At 40.0% G+C, this 26,732-nt stretch overlaps 2 protein-coding genes across 5 annotated transcripts in view; one reads left to right on the top strand and one right to left on the bottom strand.

Annotated features, from left to right (window-relative positions):
* LOC132882240 (NACHT, LRR and PYD domains-containing protein 12-like) overlaps window positions 1-26,732 on the bottom strand; it is a 506,140-nt gene that overhangs the window by 249,180 nt on the left and 230,228 nt on the right. The gene's annotated exons all lie outside the window — the stretch shown is intronic.
* Window positions 10,810-15,942, top strand: LOC132875823 (uncharacterized). Its single transcript, XM_060912924.1, has 5 exons — window positions 10,810-10,973; window positions 11,214-12,231; window positions 12,448-12,603; window positions 15,391-15,477; window positions 15,628-15,942. The coding sequence occupies exons 1-5, from the start codon at window positions 10,810-10,812 to the stop codon at window positions 15,940-15,942; spliced, it is 1,740 nt and encodes a 579-aa protein (XP_060768907.1).

Raw genomic sequence — 26,732 nt, 5'->3', positions numbered from 1 at the left:
TAATGAGCAGAATATAGCCCAGTGTAACGGAGTAAAAGTACCGCTTCTTCTTCACAAATATACTCAAGTAAAAGTAAAAAGTATGCTGCATTAAAACTACTCTTACAAGTACAATTCATCCAAAAAGTTACTCAAGTAAATGTAACGGAGTAAATGTAGCGCGTTACTGCCCACCTCTGGAGACAGAGAAGTAAAGTACACTATTATGATTTAAGTAAGCATAGCTATTGTCTTTTAGAGTGCTGACACAAGTCTGATCATTCCTTCATCTTCTCATAACCCTTTCCTCCTTCCTCCTCCGGATCCTGCACACCACAGTCATGGATTATTTTTAAAAGAGATTTTCCTTTAGTTTTTGTTCCATTTATTTTGCCACACACACATTGATTCGGCCCTTAATTACAACTTTAGCTTCCGACTTACTAACATTTACATTAATGTGATGAACCTGAGTCTGAACAAATGATTGCTCTCCGTGGTTTTGTTTCCTCTTTTCACTGCACTGTCATGAGCGTGTGATTTGCAGAAGGTGTGGCTCCATGGGCGGAGCTTGATATTTGAGCATGGGAGGGGGTTAAATGTCAAACTCGGTGGGAGAGGCTGGAGAAAACAGCTAGACACGGAAGTTGAACACGCCTGAGGTACCGAGTGGAGGCTGGGCGCGCGAAAGACGGAAAAAAAACGCTAGGCTGGCTTCGTGTAGTCTCTCCTCACCGGGTTTTCGTCATCAATTGTGAAATTTTGTAGCAGGCCGACTGTACAGTGAATGTGAGTGGTCGTGGCGGAACAGTCTGATGGGCAATTAGATATAAATAACATTGGTGATGATATGTATTGGGAAGAAGTCAGCCGAGTCAGAAAACTGTCGGATAGGGACAGCAGTGGGGAGTCTGTAGTGTCTGTTTACAAAAAATCCAGGTTGACTACAAGGAAACCTAGGGAAGCAAATGAGGGAGTTCAAGTATCCCAACAAGCTTGGAAAGTTATTATTGTGTTTAAAACTGAAGGTGGACCAGATTTGCACCCAATTCGTATCACTGAAGCCATTAAGAGAGAGATAGGGAAAATTAACCATGCTACATTCTTGGGAAATGGCAAGCTATTGATTTTTGCGAACTCAGAAGAACAGCGAGATACCATCCTGAAGAAAAGCACACTTAATAAAATAAAAATAACCTCACACATTCCAGGAGCAGCGACCAGAGCTAGAGGTGTCATAACAGGAATACCTGTATCTGTATCTATGGAAGAAATTAAGGAGAGCCTATCAAGGTATGCAATAGTTGATGCTAAACGTCTAACCAAAGGCAAAGAGAGGATTGATAGCATGTCAATCTTGCTGAGTTTCAGTAAAGAATTGCCACAGAAAGTCCAAATGGGCTATATGTTCTACCCAGTTCGCGAGTATATTCCACCTCCACTGAGGTGCTTTAAATGCCAAAGATTTGGTCATGTAGCGAGTCAATGCAGGGGTAAAAAGAGATGTGTTAAATGTGGTGGGGAACATCAATATGGTGAATGTGTGATAGATGTATTGAAATGTTGTAATTGTGGTGGCCCGCATAGTGCTGCATATGGTGGCTGTGAAAAACAGAAAGAAGCTAAAGAAGTTCAGAAACTCAGAGTTACACGTAAGACTTCATATGCAGATGCCGTTAAGTTAGTCCGTAACATTAAGAAAATCCCCAATGTTCCCACTACAGAACAATTTGTATGGAACCAACCTAACAGCAATTTTAGCTTGTATAAGAGGACTCCACTGGTTGACAGTCGATATCATGATAGAAGACCTGACCCTGTACCAGAAAACTGCGAATGCAAAACTAAACTCACAGAAGATATGCCATTAGTGAAGAAAAATGACTTTATTGCATTTCTTTGCACAGTCTTGAATAAATCAATGCAATACAACAAGAAAAGTGATAGGATTCAATCCATAGTTGAAATTGCTAATGATTTTCTGGGATCTACAGTTAAAGCTAATGAGATTCATGAAATGCTTCAACTAAAATATGATCAGACTCAATCTACTTGAATGGTTTATAATGCTATTCATCCTACAATGGAATGCAAGAAGTCTAATAGCGAATGGACTAGAATTTAAAAAGTATTTACAAGATTTAGTGGATACTCCGGATGTGATATGTGTACAGGAGACTTGGCTGAAACCACATTTAGAATTTGTTATTAAGGGCTATAATGCTGTTAGATGTGACAGACTAACTGATAGAGGTGGTGGGTGCATTACATTCATTAAGGAAGGAATTCCTTACAAGTGTGTTGGTACAGGTAGTGGGCATGAATGTATTATAACGGAAATATTTAATGGGCCCAAGGAAATATACAATATTATTAATTATTACAACCCCTGCAAAGCCTTAACGACTGATCTTTTAAATAGTGTTGTTGACAAGAAACATACAGAAATCTGGTGTGGTGATTTTAATGCACATAATAGCCTATGGGGTAGTAACCACACTAGCCTAAATGGCATGGCTGTTGAAGAAATGATCAACGACAGATTTTTAGTTTGCTTAAATGATGGCTCTGGTACTAGAATCAACGTTTATAACAAAGAAACCTCTTGCATTGATTTAACTCTGGTTGACAGGAGGTTAGCTTATAGATGTAAGTGGGACTCAGACCACACAACTAATATAGGTAGTGATCATTTCCCAATCTAGTGTAGAATCGATGTGCAATTTAGGACTGACCCCTGCTATAGGCATCATAAATGGATCTTTAGGAAAGCTAAATGGGAGGATTTTAAAGAATCGGTTAATCGGTTAGGTCTACCTGAACCTGACCTAAGTGTGAATGGCATGAATGACATGGTAAGCTCTTTTATCTACCATGCTGCAAGTCAGACTATTCCTATTAGTAAAGGTAAAAAGAATTTAAGAAATGTCCCATGATGGAATGATGAGTGTACTCAGGTAATTAAGGAACGAAATAAAGCATTTAAGATTTTATGACACACTTTAATAGCAGATAACCTTTTGAAGTATCAAAAGAAGGCAATAGCCAGAAGGGTCGTTAAAGCAGCAAAAAGGGAGTCCTGGAGAAGCTTCTGTTCAACGATAGGTAGAGAAACCACACTAAATAAAGTGTGGATGATGATTAAAAAGATGACAAGAAGGTATGAGCCATCACATGTCCCAGTTTTAATTGACGGAGGGAACCAATACATCACTGACGTTGATAAAGCTAATGTCTTAGCTAGAACCTTCGCTGATATTCATAAAGGTTATCACTTAGAAGAGTGTTTTAAGAGCAGGGAAGTTGTTTTAGCCACATATAAGGATGTCTTAACTAAGAGGGATTCAACCAAATCTAGTCTTGATATTGATTTTAGTATTACTGAGCTGAAGATGGCTTTGAATAAAACTGCTTACTCTGCTCCTGGGAGTGATCAATTGTGCTATGTCATGTTTAGGCAACTACCTGATGCTCTCCTTGACCTAATTCTTCTGCTATTTAATAGAGTATGGAAAGAGGGTACACTAGGGCTGCACGATATCAGAAAAATATGCGATATTCGATAACATGACTGAATATCTCGATATCGATATGTATCACGATAATTAAATATATAATGTTTTTCTTACCTCTACTCGCCGTTCTGCCCTGTATCTAGCATTTAAAAAAAACACCCAATGCATCGCTTCCATTCCAACATTATTTTTTTTATTGGAAAAACATGGCTACACCTGCAATGGTGTCCATCAATCATCTTTAAATCTCTTAATTTTTTGTGAGCGCAGCAGAAAATGTCTTAAGTTGAAGTAAACAAAAAACTGAAAACTACATTACATTAACATAAAGCATTTAAAATGGCAATTTCAGCGGCTCCCGGGAGATGAAGGTGAGCGACACAGATTCACCATAAACTCAAACACAATCTGTTAATAACACATGCGGGTGAGAGAGCAGTGGTGTGTGTGTGAGGGAGAGAGAGAGAGAGAGAGCGGTAGTGTGTGTGTGAGAGAGAGAGCGCGGTTTTATGTTTTTATGCTTCTGTACAGCAGTGTTTGTCCCAGTGAGCCGCCCCACCACTGTTTTACAGGTACATGTCTTGCAAAGTACCTGAGTTTGCAGTACGTCACCCCTCCTGAATCCAAAGTACTTCCAAATAGCAGACGTGCATTTTTTTTTTTTTGGAAACCAGTTCCTCACCACACTTGCTCCCGCCTTCCGCTATCACCACGAGGCTTTTACTTGTTTTGCAATAGGGGGCGGAGTTATCCCGCAGCGCTTGTTAACATTCAAATGTGATTGGACGGCACAGAAAAATGTGCCTTTTATCGAAATTTAAGTAATTTTTGCGGTATGTGTATCGCAAACTATGATATCGCAATATCGATACTTTTTCGATATATTGTGCAGCCCTAGGGTACACTGCCATCTGCATGGAAGAAGTCGACTATTCTCCCTTTTCATAAACCTGGAAAAGACAAGCGTAACCCAGGAAATTATAGACCAATTGCCCTCACATCACACTTAGAGAAACTAATGGAAAAGATGATAGTAGCGAGGTTGGATTACTATCTTCAATATAATCAGTTACTTCATGACTATCAAACAGGGTTCAGGAAGCAAAGGTCAACAACAGATGCGCTATCCAAATTCACCAATGAAATTGAGAAATCTCTTATCATGAAAGAAACTATGGTGGCAGTCTTTCTTGATATTGAGAAGGCGTATGATACCATGTGGAGGGAAGGGTTGTTGATCAAATTAAGGAAGTTAGGTATTGAGGGTAGGATGTATAATTACATATTAGACTTCCTTTCGCAGCGTACCTTGAGGGTTAGAGTTGGTCAAGCTGTATCAGAGGAATTTGTGGTGGAAAATGGATTACCCCAGAGGAGTGTAATTAGCCCTATACTGTTTAATATTATGATTAATGATATTTTTGAGAGAATGGGGCCAACAAATGTAGGACTACTTTATGCAGATGATGCAGTTTTCTGGAGAAGGGGAAGTAATATACCACACATTACCAAAACAATCCAGAAGGACATACTCATGCTGGAACAATGGGGAATGGATTGGGGTTTTAAATTCTCTGTTCCAAAGTCACAAGTAACATATTTTACTAGGAAAAAAAGTTCCTGACAGCTCTAAAGTTCTGCTCTATAATGTCCCACTTGGAAGAGGAGTGAAATTTAAATACTTGGGCCTTTGGTTAGATTCCAAACTCACTTGGAAATTCCATATTGAGTATGTAGAAACAAAAATTGTAAAAAGGCTTTGAATCTTATGAGAATGGTATCTGGCCTGTCCTGGGGAGCAGATAGGCAGTCCCTGATCAATATTTGCAAGGCATTGATAAGGTCGACCATTGACTATGGTAGTGTAGCATATGGTGCAGCTTGTAAAACAGCCCTACTGAAGTTAGAAAAAGTGCAATATAAGGCTCTGAGGATAGCTCTGGGAGCTATCAAAACAACGCCCACAAGTTCTTTTTAAAATGCATCTCAAGGTAAATGAAGACTCAAATTTAGGGCTTTAAAAAATATGAGAGCACTTACTATTATAAAGCCTTTTGAATATGGATGATGTGCAAACAGGACAGTGGACCTATAAAAGAAAATATCAGTGAGGTGTCCCAATAAAAGTACTAAATTAAAAATAAATAAATAGAAAGAAAATGTGCTAGATGCAGACATTAACTTGGATTAGACTTTCTGGACACAATGGCAAGCTGAAAAATAGTTTTAAAACCAGGTTGTGTTGCAATTACATGTACCAGACTTGGAAATGTATTATTCTGTTGGAAATGGTGCGAAGAGAGTAATGTAATGTTGAACATGGGGGTGCGACTGATGCTTGCGGCGGTTTCTCTCAGTGAAAATGCAGTGCTTTCGTGAGTTAGTGGAATGACTGGTGAAAGCATAGTTTTCCCCAAAGCGTTTTAGTGTATCGGGCCCGATCCGCTTGCTCTGCCTGCCAATACGCTTAGTCGCTTTAGTTAAAATCCGATACGCTTAGATTTATACCGATACATTACATTTCCTACCCACAAGTAACTCGATACATAGGAGAGCAAATAACAGATCCATTTACATATCGATCGATATTTGTGTTCAACAAGCAGTCTTTTTTTCCAATGTTTGTGTTGATTCTGTCAAAGTAATATGTCTGCGTGGTATGATGTAAACAAACTAATCTGTTCGCTATGTCAAGATCACGTGTTCAAACCGTCCAATAAAAATATCGAAAGAAAACGTCAGACATCCTGGAATTTTCCAATTCATTATAAGCGATCTCATTGGCTGCCGATGTTGTCCCCCACCAGACGGACAAAGCCGACTGATTTTAATAAGTGAGGAGGAGACTCGCTGGACAATTTGATCCACATCAGCATGGATGACAGCGAGATGGACTATGAGAGGGTCGCCCAACATTGGGCCAAGCAAAAGCCGAGGAGAATTAATCTGCTTTAAAGGAGTAGAAAACTTAATCCATTAGTTTGGGTTTGCAGAAAGATTATGTATTTATAAACACTCTCACAAAGCGAAGTTGTCCAAATGTGTCAAATACAGCATCATTTCAAATAATAATCATAAGCAGTTTTGGCAGTGTGATGTCACTGGGATCCATTTAACAAAAGAAGGCTCCGGATTATTCTTTTGTTAAAGGCTCACCGTGACCTCACACTGCCAAATACGCTTATCGTTATTATTTGAAATTATGCTGCATTTGACACTTATTAACAAATTCTCTTCACTGAAAAAAATGATTTTTTGACCTTGTAAATACAATTAGGACAATTAAAGTAATTTTTACAGAAATATATCAATTCTGAGAGTTACTTAAACATGTCATGTATAATTCAGCGTAGTGCTTGGAGTTTCAGTGTAATTGTGTGTCCTCATATTCATGTGTAAATGTAACTGTAATAACTCTAGTAAAAAATACTTGACAATCATGACAATTAAGCTACTACAGCTACTACTTACTAAATTCAAGTAAAATGTTGCCTGTAGAACGTCGTGGTGTGACGTCAGAGTTTGGACATTCCTCAACAGGATGTCTGGCTGGCAGCCAGGTGAACTTGAGATGAGGTGGTGGTCGGAGACGAAACTCCTCGTAGGCTACATATCCTACTATCCCGTACGTTGATGGTCATCGGTCCCTTCCCTTCCTGAGACGCTAACCCTAGTGTGGACATTCACCACGGTTAAGGTAAGAATGTAAAAACGAATTCAGTTATCTTTGCAACTTTATCTAAACCAGCGTCATTGAACAGGTTTTGGGCTATTGAAATATCGCAGCATGTTGGATATGATGGTATGTTTTTTCGTGCTATCGTGTTGCATTGAAAGTAGGGCAGTATTACTAATTACGACATGCTTGTGACTGAAGTCATTTTAATATTAACGGAAGCACAGTTTGTTACTGCTAGTGGTAAGCTGTAGCTGAAAGCTAGCGGAGTTGCTAGCAATCCACGTGGTGCTAGTTATCTAGCTTTAGAGGACTAACATAGCCTTTTCTGAAATGGCAACCATATCGCAAGGCTTACATTTGGTGGTCGAAGTCATTTCAACTGTAAATCAACTCAAAACATGCACTGTTAATTTATTTAAGTCCGAGGTTTACGGGAAAGTATATTTCTTGCACCAAGAAGTCAGCTTAATCATGTTAGCATGATGCAACTTGTTCAAGTGGACTAGTCTAGCTACAATATCTACTCCATGTCAACTACGCTGAAGCGACAGAGCACAGATCTGTTTTTGATGACTATGATTAAACCTATTAATTAGTTTTGTATCAATGGCAGATGCTGGTCGATGAGTTGATATGTAGTAAGGGTAGAAGGAGATGTAGAATTATTTGTGCCCTTAACACGGTGCTTTACAAACCGGTTTTTGAATTGTTAAACAATTATGATCAAAATAAGATGGCGCTAGGCTCGCGTGGTTGGGTTGTGAACGTCATAGGCTCGGGATAATTACTTAAGGTTATTAAAATGTAAAAATATAAATGAGAAAATCTCTGGCATCGTGGCTTAAGGGCCAACAATGTACAAATGTGTCTTTGCAAACACCCTAGATAGTGATTTAGTAAGTCCATGCCAAGTTTTACATTTAATATGCTTTACATGATGACTGAATTAAAAACACGCAATATGAAGGTTGAATAAATATCACAATTATCCATAAATTAATACTTCATATGACAAACTTTACTGTAATACTTTATGATTGTGATTTATGATCAATTGTCAGTTGAATGAACTGTGTAAGAAATTGTAATGAAGTGGACTTGATGATCATGAAATGAAACACTTTACATATTGCCTAATTTTGTATTTGTCATCTAAGACACATTTTCATTTTGACATTTTTACCTTCATGAGGCACCCAATTAAAGGTAAGTTCAGCTCACAATCACAACTGCATATTGTGTGTGTGTGTGCATCGGAAATATAATTTTATAAATTGCTTTTGTTTTGTTTTTTGCCCTAGGTGTCCCACCATGAGGTGGCTGTGCAAAAGTTGTAGCTTTACCTCAAATAAAAGGGTTGATCTTTTCAAGCACTGCAGACTCAAACATGGACACAGTGGCCATACTCAATCCATACCATGCCTATATACAAATTGCCCTTGCTCATTTAAGACCTTTAATGCTCTCAAGATCCATCTTTCCCGTCATCATGTGGAATCAGTTGCACCAAAGGTGGTCGTTTCATTCAGTTGTCAGCGCTGCAGTTTAGCGTCCTTCTCTTCAGAGAAACAGTATTTTGAACATTTACACAGTCATTTGAAGAGGTTTGAAGTTGTTCAATGTGTATTTAAAAACTGTAGCTTCAGTACAAACATTTATTCAACCTTTTGTACTCATAAGCACAGGAAACATGGTCAGCACTCGCATGAAGATTTTAAGCCTGAGGTCTTAAAGACTCATTCAGATAGTCCTATTGTCCAGCATGATCTAGTGATTTCTTCTGAAGAGAATACTGAGGTTTTTGTAGAGCCATGTGAGGATCTGTCTGAAATTATCAAGGATAGACTTGGACTACTCTTTCTTAAGATGGAGAGTTGTTACAATGTGCCAAACAAGTGCATTGATGAAATTGTCGATGAGTTGCAGTTTATTTCCTGCTCCTCATCTGGACCAGTTTTGAGACATGTTGTCGAGTCCACCTTCCAGAAACACAAATGTGACTTGGATTCAGTTCTGTTAAGCGATTTGGTGAGCAACCTATGTGAGTTACACCCTATTAGCTCAGCTTTAGGGAAAGATGGTCCATTTACTACATCATATAGGAGGAGGGAATATATGAAGTCACACTTTTCAGTTGTGGAACCAAAAGAGTACATTCTGAACAAGAAGGAAAATAAGACGTTCCAGTATGTTCCTATACTGCAGTCCTTGACACAGGTACTTAAAAATTGTCAAGAAAAGTGCCTAGTTGCTTCAAGGAACTCAGACTGTGCAGCAAAATATCAGTCCTTTCAAGATGGGTCTCATTTTCAGAAAAGTGAGTTTTTCTCTGCAGATGAGGATAGATTAAGTCTTATCCTGTATATTGATGACTTTGAGATCTGCAACCCCCTTGGGACATCCCGCAAGATACACAAAGTTACTGCTGTGTATTGGGTGATTGGGAACATCCCAGTACATGCAAGATCGACATTGACGAGTATATACTTAGCCATTCTCTGTAAGGCCAGTGACGCCAAACAGTTTGGATTCCAGACAGTGCTAGAGCCACTATTGCGGGATCTTCAGAGCTTGGAGAAAGATGGTCTTTATATTCCGAGTTTTGGGAAAGTAATCAAAGGCTCTGTGGTGAGCGTAGTGGCTGACAATTTGGGTGCTCATATGGTGGCAGGATTTGTTGAAAGTTTCACAGGACCACATGTCTGTCGATTCTGTCTGGGAGAGCGCTCTATGTTTCAGACAACCGAGGTGAGGTCAGGAGTTTTTCAGCGAAGAAGGCAAGAGCAGCACACCATGCATGTTCAGACAGCTTTATCAAGTCCTTCTCTCAATCCGTGCTATGGGGTGAAAAATCAGTGTGCACTATCAGAAAAACTGTGTTATTTTGATGTGACATCTGGTTACCCTCCTGATGTTTTACATGACCTTCTTGAGGGTGTTGTTCCCCTAGAGCTGTCATTGTCACTGAATGTGTTCATCAAGAAGAAGTATTTCTCTTTGGTGGAACTCAATAACTTGATTGGTCAGTTCCCTTACAAGTGGACTGACCGAACAAATCGCCCACATTTGGTCCCGGCTAATTTTGCTGCAAAAAGATCAGTTGGAGGGAATGCGCATGAAAATTGGTGCCTGCTGCGTCTTTTGCCTTTTGTGATAGGGTTGAGAGTACCTGAGAGTGATCCAGTATGGCAAGTGCTAATGGTTTTGAAGGACATAGTGGAGTTAGTGATGTCCCCAGTTCATACAGAGGAAAGCATCTGTTACTTGGACAGTAAGATCTCCGAACACCGACAAAGATTTCTTGATGTATTTCCCCAAGAGAAACTTCTTCCCAAGCGCCACTTCATTGAGCATTATCCTGAGCTCATAAGGGAATTTGGTCCATTGTCTGCCCTGTGGACAATGCGCTTCGAGGCGAAGCACAGCTTCTTCAAAAAAATTGTCAGACAGACAGGCTGTTTCAGGAACATACTGTTGTCCCTTGCCAAAAAACATCAACTCATGGTTGCACTGTGTCTCCATGAGAACAGTGTACTCAAAAAATCTGTGTCTGTTACCAGAACATCACAAGTGTCATTAGATGTACTAAATGAGGCCATTAAAGAGTTGGTGCTGTGCAAGTATCCAAACGTCACAATGGTCCATGTCTCAAACAAGGTGACCTTCTCAGGTACAAGCTATGCACCAGGAATGTTGCTGTGTCATGGTTCAACTGCAGGTTTACCTGACTTTGCTGAAGTTTCTCAGATCATCCTGGTGTTGGATAGCATAGTCTTTGTTGTCAAGCTGCTAAATGCATGGTACAATGAGCACCTCAGGAGCTATGAGCTAGATTACACGCGTAACTTTCGAGTAATTGAGCCTAAAGAGCTACTTGATTTCTATCCCCTGGCTATGTACACAATCGCAGGACGACAAGTTGTTACTTTAAAACACCACATCACCATTCCCTTTTAGATATGCAAGGGAAGATGATCAAAAACGTACATGTTTTTGTCAGAATGAACTAAAAAAAAAAAATTTTTTTTTTTTTTTTGCAGTGTTTTCCTGCCTGCTCAGATTTCCACCCCTGCAAAGCTAAGGGTCATCTTTGATGATCATACAGTCCACAAATTGGTTCTTCCATCAGGTATCCCCGGTACTCTACAGGATCTCAAGCTAGTCATCCAGAGCACATTCTGCACACCAGATGGCTTTACTCTAATGTATCAAGATGAAGAATTTGGGGGGCAGTTCTTCACATTGACCTCTATAGAAGATGTTCAAGACAAGGGTACCCTGAAAGTTGTTCAAGTTGAACCAGTCATTTTAGATCTCAGTGCAGTGGAAGAAAAGGATGATAACGTAACAGAATCAGACAGCATGTCATCCATATCTTTAGCATCTCAGGATACTGTTTTGCTTTCCTCATCTGATGAAAGTCCATCACACCGTTCCCAACCATGGCCAAGAAAGTTTGAAATTCCACTATTCTCCTTTGGGATTCGGCTCCTCCTGGAGGCAGGAAACCAAGCTTACCATTCTGAAGGCACCCTGCTAAACAACCCAAAAGTGACAAGCGGTGTCCTGGAAGAATTGGCTGAAAAAATATTTGAGTACACAGCATACCCTACGGGAATTCAAGTTCTGAATGTAGTCGAGGCCTTAATTGAGAAGTACCCATGCCTCAAAGAGCCAGGCTCGTTCAATGGAATGTACGGATGGCAACAAAGGATAAAGTACAAGATGGGAAATTACAGGGCAAAAGTAAGAGGGCTCAAAATAGCCTGTCCAGAGTTAGAAGTGAACAAAAAGACGACTTCTAGTCCCAAAGGAATCAGAAGACCCAAAAAGGCGGAAGTAAATTATTTGCCACCATTGCCACTAGGACAGACAAAAGAAACCATGGATGAAGAGAGAGTAGATCTACTTACAGAAGTAAAAAAGACCAACAACGACAAGATTATCAGTGAAAAAATGGAGAAGACCTTTCCATATCGACGACTGGAAGTTGTCAGTCAGATGCCTGCTGTCCCAGATGTCATGGAGAGATGGCCTGCCCTTTTCTCTCAATCTCAGGTAATCATGTTTGTGCCACAATTTATTGGCAGTGAGTAGGTACTTAGATAACTTAATTCATTTCGAAGGTCTTCAATCCATTCATGTAGCTTTTAAATGTATACACAAGTATATGAAAGCCTATAAAAATGTCTACATATGTACATTTCATTCAAGCTAAAACATTTCAATGTGTGTGCCTGGGTGTTGTGTGCGTATGTCTTGATTTGTTTGTAGGTGAAAGAGGAGTTCAAGAGGATCACAACCATTCAACTGGACCGAACCTTTTTGTCGAAGATGGATTTATACACTCCAAAACTCCTGACCGTTTTCAAGACAAAGGGTGGGACTGCAGGCACAAAAATAAAAAGCGTGTTGGAGTCTCTCAGTCAGGTAAAAACATAAATGAACACTTAATTTTTCGTTAATACAGAGTCTACTTGCCTTCTCCAACATTTTGTAAGGATCTACACTAGGCCAAAAGTTTGGACAAACCTTCTCATTCAATGCATTCTCTTTATTTTCATGGCTATTTACATTGTAGACTTTCGCGGAGGGCCTCAAAACAGTATGAACACGGAATTATGTGCTTCACAAAAAATATAAATTCTAGCAGTTGTCCAACACCGATGTGTTGCTCACATCACTGAATGTTTTCTTTTTTTTTTTCATTTTTTTGTCATACACACTTTTGATGTCCTCTACGAGAATCAACAATGAGTAGCCATGTGTGTGCTTGTAGCTTGATCATCAATGTTCCTGAAAACACTGAGTTACCAGGAAACAGATTGATGGCATACAGTGTGCATGTAGACTGGTGGCTGAAGATAACCACACTCCAGTAGGGTATGAGTGTAATCGACATAGTACACCCTAGTTTTCTTGCACTCTACTCTTGTTCAAGGGTACTTAATCCATGGATGGAGGTGTAGGGAGAGTAAAGGGTGGGATTCAAACCTGCAGCCCTCTGATCTTAAGACCAACTCCCTAACCATTAGGCCATGGCTGCACCTTTTGTTTTACCATAAGGGAAGCCCTGGCAATATGTTAGTTAAATGGATCTCAACTGAACTCTTGATATCTTGGTGAAAGCATGTAAAGGGATATGCCACCCCCAGGTCAAATTGACTGTCTACCTGCCATCCCAACACTTGAAACGTGGGTGGAGGCATTTTGCAGGTGACCCAACCATTGTTTGAATCCATCAGCACTGACAATAGCTTAGTTAGGTGTAGTAGCCATCAAAAGATTTCACCCAAAGTCAGTGAATTTCCTTTATATTTGTCCAATAACTTTAAGTGTCCTGTACATTCTCACAGAGTGCAAATTACAGTGCAAATCAACACTTGGGGCTTAACTTGGTCATTTTAGTTTGGGGACTATTTTCTGCTGCAGGGGAAACGGTCGAAGCACAGACAGACCACCGCTGCGGAGCGCAAACACTACAGAACCTGTCTGTGCTTCAGGGTTTTTCCGCACTGGAAAATGGTCCACAAACCAAAATGCCCAAGTCAAGACCTCTGTGTTGATTTGAGCTTTGTGTGACTGTACTGCACATGGAAAGTTTGAAACAAAATAGAGTAAATTATTCACTATGGCCAAAATCTTTTGGTGGAGACACAAGATGGCAGCTACGATGCGAAACTAAGCTACAGGGCCTTTCTCGAACTGCAGTGTGCGCGCCTGCAGGTGTGTCAGCCTTGGTAGTCGTGCACTTGCGTGGCGTAGCTGAAGTACTCTCTAGCACGCCAGACGTTTGTACAATGGAACTAACCTGCAAGTGTGTGGACGTGTGCACCCTAACAACGATTCACCCTTGAAATCAAGAGCGTGGCACTTGAAAGCAGTCTTCACTTCGGAACAGTACTTGGCGAGTCGCGATGACGTGTAAGTGGGCGTTACTCGCACTAGCAGGGGCATCACACTTGAGTTCGGGAAACGCTGACCGTCAGTGCTGATGGATTCCGACCATGACTTGGTCACCTGAAAAACATTTCCACTCACTTATCCAAGTCTCAAGACTGGGGAGACACTCGTCTCCCCTACTGTTGGGCAGACGCTGAAGTGAAAAATCCCAAGACGGCAGACTAAATCTGTTCTTTCTGGCTGAGGATTTGATCACTTTTGCTTTTTTTGCATGTGCTTGCAGCCAAACACTGTGGAGCATGATTGGTGTATGTCAGAGAACATCAAGATTACATTACATTTGGCAGACGCTTTTTAAACCCAAAGCGACTTACAATCAAGGACATACAATAGCACACAATGCAGTAAGGATGCAGAGAATACAAACCAAGATTGACTTATCACCATTTGCACCCTGTGCTCTTAAGATGCTTTTGCTGGTAGCATAACATTCTCCATCCAGTGTTCGAGCTCTGGCATATGTGAATTGCACCCCAATGTGTTGGGCTGCAACGTGTGTCGAAGTTGGGCCGTAATACATTCCAAATGGAGTCCGTTCCTGACCATTTGAGCAGAAACATGCAGTTAAAGGAACAGTCCACCCTTTTTTCGATTTTCACTTATTTGAAGTATTTCCAAATATTACACATGAATGTGCATATCATTTTCTTTTCAGTGTGTTCAGTACTTAGATGCAGTGCTTAAAAATTTATAGCAAAGCTTAGCATAACCACTGGAAATAAATAGAACCATTGTAATGGGTCTATATACTTCCAATAATTATGTTAAGCTATGCTAATAGCAGGCATTCTGGCCTGTCTCCTGGTGTCTCTTCCATGTTCTGTACACTTCAGAGTCCAGAGACACGGCAAATGTTCTTGCCACAGCTCGCACTGAAGTTTCCATCTTGCACAACTGGCACTATCTCCAGCGAGTGATGGTCACCGCTTTATGGTTCATCAAGGCATGAGACGCTGACAAATGCAAATGAGTGCAAATGTAACTAAAACATCAGCCAGAAAGAAGCAGAATAGAGAAATGGTCTGTGGAGGCAACAGACAGAATTACTCATTTTTAAGGGGTGTCTTGGGAAAGAGAAAAACAGTCTTTTCCGCCTGTTTTACTTTTCAATTTGCCCAACAGTAGGTGAAATTGATACACCATCAGTGTTGCTTTCCAATTGGACAGGCTGATTTCACAGTATAATTGGCTTGACTGTAATTGTGGTGTTTTTTAATTTTCTTAGTTTAGTTATTCATGCTTATTTTTATACAGAAGCAGATTGATAGCCATGATGCGGTCATCCGTTGTCTGATCCCTTTCCTGGGAGAATCGACAGAGGAACTCATTAAAGACTACCAGGTATGTGTCTGTGCGTGTGCATGCGTGTCCCACCCGTTTTACAGGTTTTTTTTTTTTTTTTTTACCCGTTTTAAGATTGCAGTTAAAGTTTTGGGATGTGGGAGTTGTGCAGTTTTTGACCACTATGGTTCTTCTTTTTCTTGTGTTTAGCAGGATCTGTCCAAGGACGTCATCGAACAAGACCTCAAAGACAATGTGATCAAGATCCTTGTGCTGGGCAGTGCTGCAGAGGGTGCCCCCCCAACTGATGTCATCATTGTGATTGATGGTACAGAGGTATTAGGTGGTTGTAAAACACTTGCCAACGCTTGCATGCTGCTCATGGGCTTTGTGTACTCACTGAATCTCAGTTATCCTCCAAAATTGAAATACACATTTGAAGTGTTTCAAAAGTTGCTTTTGGAGTTAGATGATTTGAAGGTCTCCCCTAAAGTGGATTCTCTGAGGAGGAAACTGCTACATTAAAAGGGAAATGTGACTAGAGCTCAAGCAGAAGGTGCAATTGACTTTACTGTGAAGTTTTTCATAACTGTTCATAAAAGGCTTTGAGTGATGCTTCTTGTTCGCTTGAGTGTTTTTGTAATGACGTCAATAATGTACAAATGGGCCTGTACAGATTTTTTTTTTTTTTTAAGAATTTGCAATCTTTCTTGATTTTTGAATTTTATTGCAGTGTACTATTGGTCCACTTGGTAAGTTCCCTCTCAGCCTTCACATCATTTATAGGACCCAGAACACTCACCAAAGCTTGCATTCTTCTCATGGGCTTTGTCTACTGACTAAATCTCAATCGGGAGCATAACAGATTTAACGTGTTTTCAAAAGTTCCTTTTGACATTTAGGTGACTTATTTGAAAATTATCCCCAAAAGTGGGTTTCTTTGTGGGAAAACAAACTGTTAATGTTAAAGGGGAATATGCCATTGTATGTTGCAGATGCGAATGACTTCGCTTTGGTGTCTGTTCATCTTTGAGTTGTCAACTGAAGTCTTTGAGAGTTATACGTCTTGCTAGATTTGTTCAGACTTGAATAATGTATAGATGGGCACGTACAGCTTTTTGCCTTTTTCTTTTTGAAGATCGCTGTTCTTTCTTGGAAGATTTAGAATATTTTACTATAGTATAGGGCAATTAAGTGGGTCATGTGTGGAGTACCCAAGGCTAACTCGTCTCTCTCTGCTTAACACACACACAGTTTGTTTTGCATATGTTGGCCCAAGAATATTTATGTATATTCTTGATTTTTATATATTTTTTTTTATATTGTAATGTACAAAATGCCCTTTGTTTTATGTTGTGGAAAAATAAAAAACATATCTTGACATTGTGTTTCTTCCCTTTTTGGAGAGATTTATGAAGCTGTGCCTATTACAATTTACTTGGAGTTTTTATGTGAAAAACGTGTACTAGGTTTTTACCAGTAATTCTAAATTTAAATATAACTAAGTAAAAAATACTTGCTTCCAGAGTTTAATAATACTTTGGTGTTGCTAATAAAATCTATAAGGATTTGCAAGTAAATTTTACTTTAAAATATGCCTTTGAAATTTACTTAGTATTTCTGAGTGTAAAACGTGTACTAAGTTTTTTTAAGTAAACTCCACTCCCCATTTTTTTCAGTGTTCATGAATGTGTTATAAGTACATAACCTTTCTGCAAACTTAAATGTGTGAATTAAGTTTTCTTTTCCTTTAAATATGTTTTAATCTTAATCTAGTCCATTTAATAAAGTGCCAAAATTTAAACTTTATAATATGCAGTTGCCTGACTTTTCTTTTCAGTGTATCTTAGTTCTACATATATTACGGTAATTGCATCAGAAACATCCTAAATCATAGCAGTTATAGTAATACAGCAACTTATTTTACGGTGGCAGTTCTGAGGTTCAGATCCCTTTGTGATCAACAGGAGGTCATGATGATCGATTCTCTTCATTGGGTTGCATAAGATGGAGCAAACCACTGGTCATATTTTCATGCGCGTTTTTGTTCCAGCGCTACTTGACCATAGGTAATTAAGGAATCCCCGTAGATTTTCAGTCGATCATAGACCTCAGTAATCTATAACAAAACAGTTTAACCTGCATGTTGAACTTTAAGGTGAAATTTCAAATGTGTTTACATTAATACTATTTAGGTCAGAAATCAGTGAAACACTGGTAAAATCTGTCCTATAATCATGGATCTAAACCCTCTCAGAGACGCTGAAAATGCACCTGAGAGCATCGATTTTCAGTAAATGCCCCGGGGGGAGATGCCCCCCCTCTCTCCTAGTTTCAGTTGTCTGTGAATCATCAGGCCAGAATTTAGGGCTGTAATTGTTTCTGGGGAAAACACTGTGAAAGCATACAAAAGTCTAGCGCTAGTTTACTGTAAGTATCTCGGAGGTTCCTGATGCGGGCAAATGTTCCACAAAACACGCAAACAAAGCCCAACCTGATCGCTGCCTCTTCTCAGCGCCATTTCCCCGAGCTCAGCTCCTGCGCTTTACTGCGCCTGCGCATCTGGAGCTGCAATAGAAATCGGAGCAGCGCTTCCATGCAGATCACAGCTTTATATATTTTGTCTCCGGTTCACATAAACGGTAGAAATATAAACTCGGCCTTTCCGGAATGATCCGCACAGACTCGGGCAGATTTGCAGCTGCTTTCTTTTCTGCTCCATGTGTTGAGATGCGCAAGCCGCTGTCTGTCTCTGCCGCCTCCGGGTTCGAGCTTCCATTTGGGCTCTTTCTCGCATTGGAGCAGCGGCTCAACTCAACAATCCGCCTCCAGCCTGAGCAGAACAGCTCCAGCAGCCGAGACCTGCGCGAGTCTGCGCCATTTGGGCTGAAGGTCCTCGCTGCTCCCTCCGCATGTGTTATTGCGCAAAGATGGCGGACGCGGCTAAATCAGAGCGGCTCATGGGCAAACGGTCTCTAGTCCCTGTGTGGAGCGCAGGCAGGGGCGAAGCGCGATAAAATCCCCTCACACAGCCGGCTAACGGCTGCTCTCCACCGGCTGCCACTTTAATGAAGCGCCGCGCTCAGCAGCGGCACCGGGAGCTCAGCGGAGAAACACCATTACTGACAACAACAACTCTCAACTGCACAGGAACTAGCAGGTGTTCGCTAACGGCGCTAATATGCTCCACACACACAAGTGCAGAGGCTGCTGGAACTGTTCCATAACGCTCCTGTTCGGAAACAGCACTCTAGTGGACCGTCGCCCAACTCACTTTAACACCGACATGTATAATCTGAATACTTCCTATTTCTGTAGTCTGGAAAAACAAACAAAAAGAAAATTCACAAGCTACTTATTAACGATATTAGCATTGATAATCAACACCAAGTCAATGAGGAAATAAGAACTTTTTATAGCAACTTGTATAAATCCAAATTTTCAAAGGATGACTGTCAATTATTTTTCTCAAAAATTAGGGAATGTAGCAAAAAAACTGATGAGAACTTTATGCAACATATGGAGGAGGAGCTTAGAATTGAAGAATGGGATAGAGCAATGAGGCGGATGTCAGAAGGGAAGTCACCAGGACTCGATGGTCTGACTGTGGAGTTTTACGCCTGTTTTTGGAAAGATATCAGAGAAATGCTTTATAATGCCTTCTTGGAATGTATTCCAACTGGACTCCTGTCTCCTACTATGAAACAGGGCATCATCACCTTGATCCCAAAGCCCATTAAGGATAAACTGTCACTCGATAACTGGAGGCCGATAACCTTACTATGGAATGATTACAAATTGTTAGCACATGTGTTCTCTAATAGATTAGATAGGGGTCTAACAAATTTAGTTGATGAGTGTCAGTCAGCTTTTGTAAAAGGCAGGAACATACATAACCATACCCGGCTGATTTTAGATTTGTTAGATTATAGAGATTATATTAAAGCGGATAGTTATGTGTTGTTTCTAGATTTCTTTAAGGCGTTTGATACCATTGAACATCCCTTTTTGTGGAAAACGCTACACTTCTTGGGTTTTGGGGTTAAGTTGTGTAATGTTGTTGAGATGCTCTACACTGACATCAGTAGCTCTGTCTCTCTGAACCCTGAGTGACTCCTAGATTTAAGGTGCTACGTGCTATTCGACAGGGATGCCCTATTTCCCCGAAGCTTTTTATATTGGCAACACAACTATTAACATTGCTTATCAATAATTCCAATGATATACAAGGAATTACAATTTTCAACAAAGTTTAAAATAAGTCAGTTTGTGGATGATGCATCTATTTTTTTAAAAGATAAATCAATAGTGGATAAAACTCTCAATATGATCTCAGTCTTCTCCAAAGCATCCGGATTATCTCTTAATATTAAAAATGTGAACTACTCCCTATCCACACAAGCTCTGACTCCTCTATTGCTTCAATTAGAGTTGAATCTGAAGTTAAGTATTTAGGATTAACAATATCTAAAAATTTAATTAGAAGAGAAGACACTAATATTTCTAAGCCTATATTAGATATGAAGAAATCACTCAGTCACTGGTTAACCAGAGACCTCACTATCTTTGGCAGAATCACTTTAGCTAAAGCGGAAGGTATCTCCAAACTGATTTATCCTTGCCACTCCCTGTATATTTCCTCAGAAAATATTAAGAAAGCCAACACAGTTATTTTCCAGTTTTTATGGAAGAATAAAACTCACTATATTAGAAGGTCCCAACTCGTTAAGGAGTATGACAAGGGTGGTATTAAAGCTGCAGAATTTGAATCGGTACCTTTAGAATAAACTGGATAAAATCTTGTCTGTCACAGCCAAATTCAATGTGGTTTCACATCCCAAGGTCTTTGTTTAAGAAAACAGGAAGTTTAGATTTTATTTTGAAATGTGATTTTGATGTGAACAGGGGGGCGGCACGGTGGTGTAGTGGTTAGCGCTGTCGCCTCGCAGCAAGAAGGTCCTGGGTTCGAGCCTCGGGGCCAGCGAGGGCCTTTCTGTGTGGAGTTTGCATGTTCTCCCCGTGTCCGCGTGGGTTTCCTCCGGGTGCTCCGGTTTCCCCCACAGTCCAAAGACATGCAGGTTAGGTTAACTGGTGACTCTAAATTGACCGTAGGTGTGAATGTGAGTGTGAATGGTTGTCTGTGTCTATGTGTCAGCCCTGTGATGACCTGGCGACTTGTCCAGGGTGTACCCCGCCTTTCGCCCGTAGTCAGCTGGAATAGGCTCCAGCTTGCCTGCGACCCTGTAGAAGGATAAAGCGGCTACAGATAATGAGATGAGATGAGATGCGATGTGAACAGGATGCCTATAAAGTTGTCTAATTTTCATAAACAGATTCTTCATTTTTGGAAAATGATATTCACCCACAATTTTTCTCCTCATAGTTCAACTTTATGGAACAACAGAGTAATCACAATAAACAGGAAATCAGTCTTCAAAAGTAATTGGTTTGAAAGAGGCATTATATTTGTAACTGATTTAATGGATTGTAATGGTATCATTTTAAGTTACACAGACTTTATAGAAAAATCTAACTTAAATTGTACTCAAAGAGAATATAACAAAATATGTAATGTGATTCCTTTACCTTTGACCCAGTTGATTCACAATTATTTAGTATACAATAATCCTTTAACAGTACTACCAAATCTATTGATTGGAGAATATAATCTGACTGATAAAAAATGTAATAATAAGTTCATTAGTAATGTTTTGAAATCCAAGATGTTTCATGATTATTGCAGAGGGATAACTTGGCAGGGTTCTAATTTGGTAACTCCGGGCACTTTAAACAAAGCATATTCAAAATGTATTAAATGGCCTGGGGCGGCACGGTGGTGTAGTGGTTAGCACTGTCGCCTCACAGCAAGAAGGTCCTGAGTTCGAGCCCCGGGGCCGGCGAGGGCCTTTCTGTGCGGAGTTTGCATGTTCTCCCCGTGTCTGCGTGGGTTTCCTCCGGGTGCTCCGGTTTCCCCCACAGTCCAAAGACATGCAGGTTAGGTTAACTGGTGACTCTAAATTGACCGTAGGTGTGAATGTGAGTGTGAATGGTTGTCTGTGTCTATGTGTCAGCCCTGTGATGACCTGGCGACTTGTCCAGGGTGTACCCCGCCTTTCGCCCGTAGTCAGCTGGGATAGGCTCCAGCTTGCCTGCGACCCTGTAGAAGGATAAAGCGGCTAGAGATAATGAGATGAGATGAGATGAGATTAAATGGCCTATTTTGCCTAAAGTTAAAGAAACGCATTTCAAAATCATCAATAAGATTTATCCTGTGGCAGAGCTTCTAAAAAAAAGATTTAATGTTGAGGTGGATCAGTGTTCCTTCTGCAATAATGATGATGAAACACTGGAGCATTTGTTTTATTTATGTCCTGTTTCTCATTGTTTTTGGTCAGATATAAATAACTGGGTATCACTTAAAATTAATCATGTTCCATCCTTTGAATTATCATATTATTTTCTACATGGATAATTTGCCCTCTTCTGTTTCAGACATTATTAACATAATTTTATGAAGGGGTAAATATCATATTCACTGTGCAAAATGGAGAAACTGTAAGCCCTCCTTCCCTGGATTTATTAATGACTTTAAAACGTTTTTCTTGTCTCTCAATAAAATAGACTGTAAAATTGCAAGAAAAACAAGTATAGACATCGCTCGTTATTTGTTATTGTAATTTATGAATCCTTTTCCTTTTGTGTCTCTGCTCCGCTATATGTTCATTTAATTGCCTAATTTAAAATGTAATTTACATGCACCTTATTTGTTTTTTTTCTCTTACATGTATCCCCTAATCTTTCATTTTAATCCATATCCTCCCCAGAGGCAATTCTAGAGTCTGTTGTGGCCCCAAGCAAAAATTTCCAGGGGGCCCTTCTGACCAGTGTTCATCACCAATATGTTATAAATAATCTGCCACCAACGAAAAATGTATGAAACCAAAGTTTTTTAAATTCCAAATGTGAAAATACAATGGTAAAGAACAATAAACAAAATAAATAAGCCCTCGGACCCTGACTCTCGGGGGGCCCCTGGGCCAGGGGGCCCCAAGCAGTTGCCTGCCTTGCCTGTTCACAAGCTGCATGTCTGATCCTCCCTGAGAGTTTGTATATTTTCCTTTGTTTAATAAAAAATAAAAAAACTTGGAGGAGGATCATTAGTGAAGAATCCCTGTCTGTTGGAGAGTTTAGGTGTCAGTGTTGGACAGAGAAGCTCAAACCTGACGCTGTTCCGACAAAATTCGAGCACAAAAGCAAGCAGTCAAAGAAGAAACGGAGCAGCAACGCTCAAGCAAAAAGGAGAAGATTTGAGGTAAACATTTTTTTTTTAAAACTCCAATCAGGAGGTTTTCCAGTTGGAACCATTTCGGAGTTGCATCGTGGATTAAAGGTTTCTTCCAATACAACAGGGGTGTCCAAACTGATCCATAAAGGGCCGTATGGCTGCAGGTTTTCATTCCAGCCATGCAGCAGCACACCTGATTTGGCTTATTCAATCAACTGACACACCCACCCTTTAATCAAGGGTGGGTGTGGCTGCAAGTATTTGACTGTGTGAAGACAGTTCAGTTGATTGAATGAGCCAAGTCAGGTGTGCTGCTGCATGGCTGGAATGAAAACCTGCAGCCACAAGGCCCTTTATGGATCAGTTTGGACACCCCTGCAATACAACATAATCCTAATGTTAGCAGCCCGATAATAAAATGTAAAATTAGGGAGGGATAGTCCGCCGTGTACACTGAAAAAAATACATCTGAGAAGTAAATTTAACATAATTTGAATTTGTGATATTAACAATAAAAATTCAAGTTTGCATGTTTACACAGATATATCTAGTCTTCAATCAATTTGTGTTTGTTAGAAACAAAAGTTTTTTTTCTCAACAAGAATAATTAAGTAATGCAAGCCAATCTTCTTCTGTTCACAATCTCAACCAAACAAACCTTGTTATTTTTACTCTTTTCCATTCATTACTAAACACTGTGAGGTTTTTGCGCCCCAAGTGCATTGTGGGAACATTTTACAGCAACAATGTCCCACAAAATGTCCCCAAAATGGGAGATTTAAAACCAAATGGCCTGTGTTTATTTGTCTGTGAGTATTTGGGCGCAGCCTCCAGTTGCAGCTCCCCGAGGCTGGGAAACACAGCACGGTAAAGGATTATTCACCTGATGCTGCTGAAGGAAACCTTCACTACGCTCAGACACTAAAGTACAACTTAAGCATATGAAGATGGCAATAAAAAGTTTGATCTGACATGAGACGCGTCAGGAAATACATCATCATATGATAATAACTGGATACAGAACCAGATTAAAAACTCATTGCAGCTGCAAACAGACCGACCATTCAGAGCAGGAAAGGAAAGGGAAGAGACATCAGCAGCAGAGAAATGATGAAACGGTCTCTAACTGTAGGCTAGTTATTGTTGTGTAATTGTAATTGAGTGTGACGATGTAAACTTCTGTGTTTCTGAATTACAACATCCAGAGATAAAAGTGTAAATAATGCAGTTTAAATCTTTCAACAGTGTGAACGTAATGCAGTCAATTCAGCTGTGTGTTATTTTCATAGATGAAGGAACGGCCTGTTTTTTACAAGACATTTCCAACATTATTTCTATAGAACTCAGGAGAACAGAGGGAATAAAGGGTTTGAAAGTCAACATCTTCAGGAGGAGATTTTTCTGAGTGAGAATGAGAGATTAGTATCAGTAATCATATGGGGCCGAGTAAAATTAAGGATTAATTTCACGAGTGGTTTTGAAATTTTCAAAACTTTGAAATCACGAGTGAAATTGATCCTTAATTTTACTCAGCCCCATACGATTACTTGTTTATAATATAGAGGGCCAAATTCATACTTCGGAAGTCATTCAAGTTCACAACGTTTTCTGAACCGGTCAGGGCGCGAGACTCTCTTGCACATTTGAATCGGTTTCTAAAGCGTCTTTCATCAGGACACGGCGACACGACATGACGATTTTGGACAGGATTTTAACATCTTTCAGGATTGATCCTGGATATTTCTCTTGCCTCAGATGCAGATGCAGTGCTGCCTGCATTACTTTAAGAGAGTCTGGTTCGTAGTTTTCCCCATTTTCTTTCCTCACTTCTGCATAAAACTGCGATAGCAGCTTGTCTAACTCACAGCATTCATACGCCACTAGAGAGTCGTTTATTTGTCTTTCTGTTGCCCGTTTCTTAAACATGGAAAGCCAAAAATTCATACTTTTTTGGTATTTTCATTTTCGCTTGCAGCTTTCAATTGGTTTATCATTTCTTCGTCAAATATAGTGAAACGCGGCATTGCTGAGTCAGCCATTTTGTTGACAAAATTTGCTAATTTTTGTAACCGTAACCAAGCAATGAACTAGCCAATAGCATTTCAGAATTACAGCCCCGTGTTAAGGAAAAAAAGCCCTCCTTGATTGACCAATCAGAATTGAGTAATTTGGCCCTATGTATTATAAGTCATGTAACATTGTGCAGCTTTAAAAAATTTTTTTGAGATAAGTAGTTCTTTAACAGTGTCTTAGAATGGAAAAAAGCAAAATCAGCTTTTGTGTTTGCTGTTAATTACAGCTCCAATGAAAGAAAATCAAAATCCACAAAAATTAGAATTGGCTAATGAAACTGCAAATTGAATAATATTATCAACGAGGGACAAGTTACCATTAACCTTACAGGTGAACAGGCTTGTGGTGATATGATGCTAACACTGTTAGCTTCATGATATCACCACAAAACCAATGAGAACATTTTTTATTTGTTTGACAAGTTTTCTGAAAATGACTTGACAATGCCCTGTTGGCATATTTTTTATTGAAATGTGCCAATTTACATACGTTCAGAGCAAACAAAAAAAGTTAATGTTGGATAAAGGCACAATTCTTGTTTTATTTTGTTGATATATTTGTGTCATAGTTTTTAATGAGGGAATTTTGGATATCTCTTATTGTTACACTGGAAAAAAAAAGACCTAGCAGCCATAAAAGTGACTTTTCTCTTTGGAATGAAATGTTGTTTAAATTGGGTCATGAATGATATTTTAACAAAAACATATCTGCCGCACACGGTGGTGTAGTGGTTAGCGCTGTTGTCTCACAGCAAGAAGGTCCTGGGTTCGAGCCCTGTGGCCGGCGAGGGCCTTTCTGTGCGTAGTTTGCATGTTCTCCCTGTGTCCGTGTGGGTTTCCTCCGGGTGCTCCGGTTTCCCCCACAGTCCAAAGACATGCAGGTTAGGTTAACTGGTGACTCTAAATTGAGCGTAGGTGTGAATGTGAGTGTGAATGGTTGTCTGTGTCTATGTGTCAGCCCTGTGATGACCTGGCGACTTGTCCAGGGTGTACCCCGCCTTTTGCCCATAGTCAGCTGGGATAGGCTCCAGCTTGCCTGCGACCCTGTAGAACAGGATAAAGCGGCTAGAGATAATGAGATGAGATGAGACATATCTGCTGCGGTGTTGGTTTCTTTTATTGGCAGTCATTCACTTTATTTTATCTCCACCAGGTGGTTCTTGAACCTCCACAGGAAGGCGACACTGAATGAAGGTATGTTCAAACATTTGGTTCATTGAGGTGGGGGAAGTGGGGCAGCAGGTAGCTTCATTCAGTTAGCTTATCTGCCAGAAGACGAGTCATACGTTCAGATGTCAAAGGTTTTGTTGTCCTGGATTTACTTTATGAAGCTCCGATGAATATAAATTCAATCCTGTTACCTGTGGCAAATTGTCAGTACAGTTCCCTCATGAGGTTGACCAGATACCGTGGTGCTTGAAAGTTTGTGAACCCTTTAGAATTTTCTATATTTCTGCATAAATATGACCTAAAACATCAGATTTTCACACAAGTCCTAAAAGTAGATAAAGAGAACCCAGTTAAACAAATGAGACAAAAATATTATACTTGGTCATTTATTTATTGAGGAAAATGATCCAATATTACATATCTGGGAGTGGCAAAAGTATGTGAACCTTTGCTTTCAGTATCTGGTGTGACCCCCTTGTGCAGCAATAACTGCAACTAAATGTTTCCGGTAACTGTTGATCAGTCCTGCACACCGGCTTGGAGGAATTTTAGCCCGTTCCTCCGTACAGAACAGCTCCTCTGGGATGTTGGTGGGTTTCCTCACATGAACTGCTCGCTTCAGGTCCTTCCACAGCATTTTGATTGGATAAAGGTCAGGCCTTTGACTTGGCCATTCCAAAACATTAACTTTATTCTTCTTTAACCATTCTTTGGTAGAATGACTTGTGTGCTTAGGGTCATTGTCTCGCTGCATGACCCACCTTCTCTTGAGATTCAGTTCATGGACA

The sequence above is a fragment of the Neoarius graeffei genome, chromosome 2 (assembly GCF_027579695.1).
Source record: "Neoarius graeffei isolate fNeoGra1 chromosome 2, fNeoGra1.pri, whole genome shotgun sequence".
In the NCBI taxonomy this organism is placed as follows: Eukaryota; Metazoa; Chordata; class Actinopteri; order Siluriformes; family Ariidae; genus Neoarius; species Neoarius graeffei.
The sequence above is the reverse complement of the archived record's forward strand: the minus strand, read 5'-3'. Positions and strand labels throughout refer to the sequence as shown.

Coding starts and splice junctions, on each gene's coding strand:
- LOC132875823 (XM_060912924.1), top strand. CDS start 10,810: ATGGTCCATGTCTCAAACAAGGTGACCTTCTCAGGTACAAGCTATGCA. Junction 10,974..11,213: donor GTCAAGCTGCTAAATGCATG/GTACAATGAGCA, acceptor TTTTTTTTGCAG/TGTTTTCCTGCCTGCTCAGA. Junction 15,478..15,627: donor AACTCATTAAAGACTACCAG/GTATGTGTCTGT, acceptor TCTTGTGTTTAG/CAGGATCTGTCCAAGGACGT.